Consider the following 10337-nt stretch of genomic DNA (forward strand, 5'->3'; position numbering starts at 1 on the left):
ATCAGAAATGAATATTTTAAAAATGTCAAAGAATCATGCTTATTTAAGAGAAAAAGTTAAGGGTGGTTAAAAACAAGAAACGAATTTGAAAGCACAAATTAATTGAAACACCATTCAAAAGATACAGATCAAAACCAACAATCCAGGAAAGAAACACAAACTCTTTTAGTCAAATCAGATCAGCATGTCTGTTTTCAAGTGATCAATAATAACCATGTGAATGTGACCCAAATTCTGAGTCCAAATTTTCTGAGGCCAACAAGGCAACACCTTCTCTGCAATGTAAGGCAAGACTCAAACTGGCCAGTGCCTTCAATGTGCAGAGTCTGCAAGACCTCAGAGTGTGTCCATTGAAGTCATTGCAAGGACGCAATCATGCTCTTCTGGACCAAAAGAATTTTTCCTCCTGTGTCTCCAAGAACTGCATTCATTTCTTCCTGACCTGACCCAATCCTTGAGAAGAAGCAATAAGTTCCATAAGTCCTACACTCATACGCTGGCTCACAATGCACAGGAAAGGCATGAATGGAGACTTGGGAAGGTCGATCTCAATCATGCTTGCATGGCTTTCTGAGTTCGATTGCCTGTATTGACTCAATTTCTCCTTTTGGATTCTACTACAAGGTTGTTTCACAACCTCCCCAGATAGCACCCCCCTGTAGTGACCAGGAATTCAGCGTTAATGAGATGGTGTTAGACTTCTATTTTTTAGAACTTTTAGGAGAACATTTTGACTATAAAGCGAACAGTAGTAACACCAAGAATGTTCTCTGAGCTTTCTGCTAACCTGAGTGAGAGATGTGTTATTCACTGAAGAGTGAACACATGGGCTTCATCAATATTGCTCTCGCCTAGACTCTCAAATTATGTAGTGTCTCTGACTGCTGCAGACCTCCTAGCTTCTATACTCGTGATACACAGTCTCTTTTTTGTTAAACTCTCCATTGTGGGAATCATAGGGATGTTGCCCTGTCCTGGACACGATGATGCCATTAGAAAATGTGTTGTCCCTCAAAATTCCCAGCCATATGTTGTCTCACGAGTGGCACGGTGGCAGGTGAAGAGTCTTACAATGATAAGGGAATTGATAGGACCAGGAAAATTCTGTGGGATGTAACAAAGCTGGTGAGTTGTCGAACGCTTTAATTTTTCAGCTAATTTGTACTGACAACTGCTTTAAAGTTTAGAAATAAACCAATGTACAAAATGGCAAAGATAAATACATAGATAGTAGAAAATGCTTGGTAATAAAGAGAGAAAAATGGAAGCAAATGTAGAAAGTAAAAAAAAGAAAAGAAAGGGAAGAAAAAAAGAAAAATCTACTCTGTGGTACCAGAGCTCGCCACAAGATTCTTCTTTCCTAAACTGTTGTCCCTTTCATAAAGTCTCCTCCCTCCTGTCTCCCTACATTCCAGCCGAGGCCAGCTCCCTATTCCATCTACTTTTGTCTCCACTACCCCAGTCTCTTCACGAGCAGGAATCAGTGTGAAAAATTCTTCTAGGTTACCAGATACCTTAACGTTCATTTCCTATAAATGGCTGAAGCCTGCCTGTGGCAAAGTGCCTTCCAAAGAACATATCAAATACAAATGCTAATTTTGTGGTCCAAGTGCATCATTTTCTTGGAACTCTATTTCCCAGTCCTTGTTATCCCTCACCTGGATGTTGTATATTCCCTGCTTCGGGTAGGGAGGCAGCAAGAAAGTCTTTCAAAGAGCTTCTTGATCTTCCCCCTCACACCTTTAGAGCCCCTTCTAGTGTGTTTGTTGGCAGCTATGGGTGCTTTCTGGAGCTGCTCATCTGGACATTCAGATGGTATCTCCTCCCTCACAATGTCCTCCACGAGTTCATATTTGTTTTCATGCTGGGAAGGGGATGGAGGAGACACAGCATAAACGATGTCCTGTGTCTTCATGCTGGTGATGTCAGAACTGGTGGTTTTGTTTTGTGTGATGTTAGGAACATCTTCCTCACGATCTTTGTCATTGTTGATGTTCTCCACGATCTGTAACACATCAAAATTTGTGTTAGTAAAAGTGATGTCCTCCACCCTAGCCTCCTCCTGTGGCCCCTCAGATGTTTTATTTGCAGCATTTTCTGCTTCCTTGTGTGTCTTTAGTGATTTCATGTCAGCACCCTGTGGGGCAGAATTCACAGGTGAGTTAAGATCTGATGTATAAATTAGGGGAGCTGGACTTTGAGGAACCCTTGCTAGGTTTTTCATTTACCTCCTGCCCGTTCTTCACTTTGGTTTCAGTCATGAATGTTGGCAGAGCCAGCTCACTCCATCTCCTCTGCAAAGGAAACCTAGGGAGGGTAAGATGAAATCCACGCCTCCTGGAGTAGCAGACCTGGGGATGATATTGGCTTTTCCTTCTGTATATATGATTTCTCTTGTACAACAAGTCATTTTGTGCCAAGGTGTCATGCAATCTGTTTGGCACAGTTGTTTCCAGGTTCTCCTCAACCAGAATGTGAGTGAGGGAACAGGTGGTATTCACTAAAGTAGACATGGAGTACTCCGATGCCAATTCCTTGGATGGTAGGAAACTGTAATCATTCATATCGATGGAGGAGAATTCATTTGCCATGTCCTCCACCTTTGCTGGTGGGGAATGGCTCCGCCACAAAATGCTAGAAAGAAAAAAATGCAAATTCAGCAGTAAGAGACAAAGTTATGACTATCAGTTTGTACATCAATAAATCAAAAGTCTCACAAGCATCCTAATGATGCAGTGATGATGCGCACACATGCAAAAACAAAGCACAACGTTCCAGCCTCAAAACTCTTATGTGAAAGTGTAAGAAAGAACAGAGCTAGATATAACTTTGCAGTTGAAACCAAGAGCAGGTCCTTTGAAAGAATGAACAAATCTGATGAGTAAGAACAAAGGGAACTCTAGGACCTGTGAGAAAACCTTGTACTCCAAAGTGTTGACATCCTTAGAGAAAGAGATTCCTAAATTCACAAAGCAGACAAAAACAGAGATATAAGAGGTTATCAAACATGCACCTTCAGCTGCCTTCCCACTGCTGCACCTCAATATGATGATGAATTCAGGATCTTATGAAATGTGCTAAGATTTATATGAGTACATGATTGAAAGATAATAAGTCTCTCCCTATAAGGACAGCCCAGGACCAAAGATTGCATAAAAGATCATACCTGCTTTCTTTAAATACAATGGAGATCGATGATCCTCAAGCTGCTTCACCAGAAACAATAAAGATCATTCTAAACATTCTAAGATGGCAGTAGTACCTGATACCAAAACAACGAATGCACACACACACACACACACACACACACACACACATACACTCACACACAGACAGAGACATACATATATACCCACACCTACACACTCATGCACATTGTACATTTATGGGTTCACACACACATACAAACACACACCCTGACACAGACTCATTCACACACACACACACACACACACACACACACACACACACTGACAGAGACATACATATATACCCACACCTACACACTCATGCACATTGCACATTTATGGGTTCGCACACACATACAAACACACACCCCGACACAGACTCACTCACTCACACACACACACACACACACTAATTCACACACTCAAAATGTGTAATATAATGTCCTTGTTTCCCATTATCTGAAATGAGATTCCCTATTCAACACTGTTCAATAACAAATAGAGATATCTCACGTTCTCAGTATGTTCAGCAAGGAGTACTAGGGATTAGTCCACACAAGAATTGATCATCAGATAATAGATCTATTCAGCGGGAAGTGTCCATGTTCATCCACGAATAATGAAATGTATTTTTCTGAAATACACAAGGACACAGTGTCTATTGTACTGTGCAACTTCCAGAGACACCATGAGCCTAACTAGAGCCATGGATGTGTTTGTGGATTCTTAATAGGGGAGTTCAGTAAGCACATGCCAGGAGCTTTTGCAATGGAACACAGCAGATGAAAATAATCCATGCTCACTATGTGTACCCATACATGTCTAAGAGATATTTCCTACTTTTCATAGTTGAGGTTTCAAATTAAACAAACAAACAAAAAACCCCCTAAAGAAATGAGAGTATCTCATGGTCAAACAAAATTATTAAAAAGGGACCAATTTTTTTTTTTAAAAAAGTCAAATGAGCACAAGTAGAAATCATGTCTCAGACACCAGCAGCAACTCTGTGAATCCAAAGATTGCACAGAACATGAAACTTACGGAAACAGAATGGAAAACACCCAATGTCAAGGTCTGTGAGACTGGGAAATCCCAAGTGTATCAGGATCAACGCTAGATCCAAATGCTCTCCATCTAACATGAGTTTCTCTGCAGCGTCAGGATGAAGCCCAGTCCACTGAATGTCATTTAGGAACAAATTCCTATCATTTCTCACAAAGAAGAAGTGATGTAACTGACAAGGTTGGACCAGTAACAGCAAGGAGTAACCCAAGGTAGCTTCTCTGTCTAAAATTAGCGACTGCATTATTTTTATCATGGCAGTGAACATTTTGTTTACAGAATGCAACTTACGGGACAAAAGGACTGTCTTGTCTTATGCCCTCTGAGGACAGGGAGAACAGTTAAAGGAGATGGGGAAGTTGGCCTGGGGAAGATGAGGCTGAAACATCTGGTTCCATGGCTTTGGCAGGCCCTTGCTGCATCCAGTCACCTAATTCCTCCTGCTGCTCTCCAGTGCTTTAAGGTTTTCTGTCTTCCCAAACCAATCAGCACTCCATATTAGAGACCAAGCATTCAGGCACATGAGAAATTGTAAGGCCTTTCACATCAAACCTTGAGGACTTTTTTCAACTATTAGGTAAGCCCCAAGTTAGAAAAATGACAGACTCAGGAACTTTGAGTTGACTTAAACTAGGGACTTGGGTCTGTGATGTAGGAGGGTCATCTGTCTATGTGTTGCTTTCATTGATTAATAAAGAAATTGCCTTGGGTTTTGATAGGACAGCAGCGCAGATAGGCAGAGTAGACCGAACAGAATGCTGGGAGAAAGAAGCAGAGTCAGGCAGATACCATGATTCCACTTCCCGAGATGGATGCTGGCTAGACTCAGGCCGGTAAGCCACAACCTTGTGGTGGCATACAGGTTATTAGATATGGATTAGGCATGATTTGAGACTGACCAATAAGAGGCTGGAGATAATGGGCCATGCAGTGTTTAAATGAATACAGTTTCCATGTAATTATTTCGGGTAAAACTAGCTGGGAGCTGGGCCGCAGCGCTGCTCCTATCACTGCATTTGGTTGCCCAATGTGGTAACTAACTCCACATAAAACCTAAGAGGGCTTAAAAAAGAATTCTAGACACAAATATAGAGTTTAACACAGCTTTTTGCTGTTTGCTAGGGCATGCTGTAGCGTGATTTCCTGATTCAGTAACAGCAGCAGATAAAAAGCTGTGCCATTTTAAAATGTGGCTTCCTGTGCTGTGCCACCAGCACAAACTCCAGATATAAAGTATTTCAATGGCTTTTATGGGACTGCATGTTTGTGTGTCTGCTCAGGATTGGGAAGAAAGTACTCTGAGACCATGCCAATGGCTCAGTGCTTCCTGCCTGCACCTGGGAAGATTGCGGAATCAGGCTTAGGCAGGTAGCAGAGTATGGTGGATTCCTGCCGCCATATAGAGAGATGTTTCCAGGCTGCACAGTGCTCTGCGTGTCAGATTTAGATATAACTTGGATGAAAAGAGTTTCTGTGCTACACACTCAATCTCAGAGTTAAACTGCTAAGTGTGGCTTCTACTTGGTGGACCCAGAGCTAGCAGAAATGGTACATTCACCATTTTGAAATTGGAGAGAGGTGGAGCCAACATCCAGATCAGCCCGCTGCTCTGTAGCTTAGAGGTGCAACTGGTTCAGAGTCACAAGTGGCTCTGCCATGTTAGACTGGGCAGGGCAAGCCTGCAGTACCTGTTTTTGACCTAGGAATATCACAGCTTAGATTTTTAAGTGCTTAGTGATTTAAAACTGCAAATCAAAAATGTTCCTGGATAGTAAAAAAATTACAGATTCACAATAGGACAGATTCAAACATAGAAGACTTCTAAATGGGTCACATTGTTAGATGACTGCACGTAGGCTTGGGAGAGAGAAGAAAAAGAATATAGAGAATAACGTTAATGCCTTAAAAAGGGGGGGGTAAAGTCTTTAAAGAGACAGAGTACAGATTTAAAGAAATAAAAAAATAAGCCATGTAAAAATGGAAAATTCACAGAGAGTTTGGATTCTGTATATTGTGTTTTCTTTAAAATTTTTGACTGTATAGGTGCTAAGTACAGAAAGATATTTCATTATATGGGCTGCCAAGCTAACCAGAATGGATATCATAAGGGTACTATGACTTCAGAATTTGAGTCTAAGAATATGATGCTTTGGAAAGGAGGTCCTTCTTTTGTTTTCACAGAGGATGAGACCCTGTGGATTGCTTCTGTCCCAATATGGTATGATAGACCACGTCCTCCTGAAAGGTTGCTGTGAACACCCTCAAAAAGTACTTTGCTCAACTGCTGACTGAGAGGAACCTTTCACACAGGTTATATCATGAAAGACCTGATTAACAGTGCCCCTATACAGCAGGAAGAAATTTGGAGAGAAATAACTACATCCTTATTCCAAGATATTGTTTATAATTGTTCTTTCACATCTAAAGCGGGATATGATATAGATATGAATAATTTGAATTGGTATGGATTTTAACGTCAATTTTTTATATGTATATGTATTTCTGATGTTGATTAAGGTATTGTGATTGTGTAGTTTATTTAAAAATGTAATAATTAAGAAATATAGGTTGTTAATGAATAATCATCGATAATAATCAAGCTTGAAGTCATGTTAGTTAAATTTTCTAGATATATAGAGATATATTTCAGTTAAATAGGCATTCTTTATATCTTTCAAAGACTATGGAATATGGCACTCTAAATGTTTTAATAACTTAAGGCTTTTCATGACAAAGAGACACATCTGCTCCTGGCAGCACCAATCTACTTCAAGAGGAAGATGGGCATCGAAGAGACTCCTTATGGAGTTTGATAGCCATTTGGGCAAGAAACTGCTCTTGCCTGGACTGTTGCATAAACTGGACACAGAGAACCAACAGAGAGAGGACAGCTGAACTTGCCTAAAGATGAGATGGTCTTTCGGGGTTCCTGATTCATGAAACAGTCTGTGAGACATTCTGTAGGACACAGCAGATAGTGACTGAACTGCCTTTGAAATTTCCTGCTTCATGGAAAAGTCTCCTGGATACTATGGGCCTGAAGGCTGAAGATGGATGCCCCAACGATACAAAAGAGCTTTGGGTGACTGTCCAGGCAGTGAAATGTCTCTATCATTTCTAGAATTTGGAAGTTGCTTATTTCTTGTTTGCTTAAGTAATATTATATCCTTCTGGAGTCTTTGATGGAGTTGAAGAATGTTTAGTTATAGTTTTCCTTAGTTATGATAAAAGATAAAGTAGATATAAATATTGTAACTATAATTCTTGCTTGATAACTGTTTTGTTATATGTAATTTTACTATGTTAAAGTTAAAGCCTTTCTTTTTGCTTAAACAGAAAAAGAGAAAATGATGGAGGGTCATCTGTCTATGTGTTACTTTCATTGGTTAATAAAGAAACTGCCTTGCCTTTTGATAGGACAGCAGCTTAGACAGGTGAAGTGTACAGAACAGGATGCTGAGAAAAAGAAGCAGAGTCAGGCAGATGCCATAATTCCGCTTCCCAAGTTGGATGCTGTCTAGACTCATGCCGATAAGCCACGACCTCGTGGTGGCATACAGATTATTAGATATAAGTTAGTCACTATGTGAGAGTTAGCCAATAAGAGGCTAGAAATAATGGGCCAGGCAGTATTTAAAGGAATCCAGTTTTTATTTCAGGTAAAGCTAGCTGCAAGCCGGGCGGGAATGCAGCCCGCTGCTCCTTCTACAGGTCTGGACTACTTGAGGTCGGAACTGCTTCAGTGACTTTTTCACTGTGCCTATAAGTTCTCTAAGAACTTTCTAGGATAGACATCATTACCTCTACACACCTAATATTCAATTTTTTTCTTAAACTCATGGATGGATCTAAAAGACGTTAGGCCTCATTTAATGTAGCAGTGTTCTGGGTTGTCTGTAATTGAGATTGCATGGTTTTGTTTTGTGGTGGATGAGACATGGCAATTCAGGAAGGTCATTAAGAGAATAGGGGACATTTGGGGCTCAAAAAAGTTTGGAGGATGTAATGAAACTGGGGATGTTTACTGTGTACACCATTGTGAAGCTTACTTTCTGCAATTATCTCCTACTAGCTAAGACTTAAAATCAGAAAAGAATATTTTAAAAATGTCAAAATATCATGCTCATTCAAGATAAGAATTAAGGGTGGTTAAAAACAAGAAACTAATTTGAAAGCACAAATTAATTCAAACACCATTCAAAAGATATAGATCAAAACCAACAATCCAGGAAAGAAACATAAACTCTTTTGGTCAAATTAGATCAACACATCTGTTTCCAAGTGATCAATAATAACCATGTGAACATGACCCAAATTCTGAGTCCAAATTCCCTGAAGCCAACAAGTCAACACCTTTTCTGCAGTGTGAGGATAAGACTCAAACTGGCCAGTGCCTTCAATGGGCGGGGACTGCAAGACCTCACAATGTGTCCTGTGATGTCATTACAAAAAGGCACTCATGCTATTCAGAACCAAAAAATTTTTTCCTACTCATGTCTCCCAGACTTCATTTCTTTCTTCCTAGTCATGACCAATTTTTGAGAAGAAGCAACATCAGTTCCATAAGTCCTACACACATACTCTGGTTCACAATGCACAGGAAAGGCATGAATGGAGACTTGGGTAGGTCGATCTCAAGCATTCTTGCATGGCTTTTCAGAGGTCTATTGCCTGTAATGACCCAATTTCTCCTTTGGGTTCTACCACCCAGCTGTTTTACAACCTTCCCAGATATCACCCCCTTGTAGAGATCAGGAATTCAGAGATATGAGATAATGTAAGATCTTTGTCATACAAACTTTAATGAGAACATTTTGAGTATTAAGAGAATAGCAGTAACACCAAGAATGGACTCAGTGAGCTGCCTGATGACCCGAGTGAGAGATGTGGTTATTCACTGGACAGTGATCACATGGGCTTTGTCAATATTGTTTTTACCTAGACTGTCAAATTCTCTAGTGACTCTGGCTGTTGCAGACCTCCTTGTTTCTTTATTCATGATACTCATGTTTTTTATTAAATCCCAATTATGGGAATCATATGGTACACTGTCCTGAACACTGTGATGCCATTAGGATATGTATTGTTCCTCAAGATGTCCAAATTCATATTTTATTTTATGAGTGCCATAAAATGGTACTGGGGATGGTGCCAGAGGATGAGTCTTACAAGGATAAGGGAATTCATAAGGCCAGTGAAATGCTGTGGGAAGTAGCAAAGCTATTGAATTGGGTCCAATTGCATGGTATAGACAAACTATTTTCTAAAGCTAATATGTACTGACAAAAGCTTTAGGTTTAGAAATAAACCAATGTCCAAAATGGCTAAGATAAATGGGTAGATAGTAGAAAATGGTTGGTAATAAAAAGAGAAAATCTGAAGTAAATACACAAAGTAAATCCAAAACTACAAACAGTAAACCAAAGTCTATACCAACTGCTTCCCAACCCCAGTGCCCCAGGTAACAAACTTACTGTGTTCAGGTCAGTGGCGATCACCAATATTCTATTTCAAAGATGGATTCTAATAAAGTAACACTCTCAGAACAAAATTCTGAGTCCCACTGCTTTGTAGCCTACTAACAGCTTCACTGCAGTATAAGGACAAGGTCCAGGCTAAGCTGGTCCCTTATATGGGCTGGGGACTCTCTTTCCTCACAGTGGCTCCCTGTGAGGTCATACAAGCTGTGGACCAATCACAGCTAGCCAAAATCCTTCACCATTTTCTAGTTCTTTTCATGGCTCCTCTCAAATATATGTCAAAATACAACTTCAATAGGCAGAGGTTGTCTTGTATGATGCTTTCTGACTTCCAGGCTTGGCTTAGTGTTGGGTTCAGCTTCTGACCCTGACAGGAGAGTGTGAGGCAACTGTTATCACTGCATTGATAGTTTTCCAGGGGTTTTAAAGACCAACCATCTCCAGCCTGGCCACACATTCCTGAGTTCCCTAATTACTCAAACAGGACTGCCTAAGGGGCACAAGGGATCGAGCATATAAAACTGTAGAGGACTTATCAAATTCAGTCCATGACAAAGACCTTTTACCCTTAACGGTGCTGATAAATAAGGTCAAAGAAAACGATAGA

At 40.3% G+C, this 10337-nt stretch overlaps 1 protein-coding gene across 1 annotated transcript; it reads right to left on the bottom strand.

The window, feature by feature from the left end:
• Positions 1-1481: 1481 nt before the first annotated feature.
• On the bottom strand, positions 1482-9879 carry LOC148123067 (uncharacterized). Its single transcript, XM_087897448.1, has 3 exons — positions 9725-9879; positions 2229-2634; positions 1482-2005 (listed from the first exon to the last, which is right to left on the bottom strand). The coding sequence occupies exons 2-3, from the start codon at positions 2589-2591 to the stop codon at positions 1655-1657; spliced, it is 714 nt and encodes a 237-aa protein (XP_087753574.1). The 5' UTR covers positions 2592-2634; positions 9725-9879; the 3' UTR covers positions 1482-1654.
• Positions 9880-10337: the final 458 nt, after the last annotated feature.

Source organism: Myodes glareolus, chromosome 2, assembly GCF_982192425.1.
Source record: "Myodes glareolus chromosome 2, mMyoGla1.1, whole genome shotgun sequence".
Lineage (NCBI taxonomy): Eukaryota > Metazoa > Chordata > Mammalia > Rodentia > Cricetidae > Myodes > Myodes glareolus.

What these genes read in the sequence shown, in the direction of transcription:
- LOC148123067 (XM_087897448.1), bottom strand. Translation starts at nt 2,591, where the DNA reads ATGGCAAATGAATTCTCCTCCATCGATATGAATGATTACAGTTTCCTA. An exon ending in AAGTGAAGAACGGGCAGGAG is followed by an intron (nt 2,006 to 2,228) that starts GTAAATGAAAAA and finishes GATGTGTTACAG; the next exon opens with ATCGTGGAGAACATCAACAA.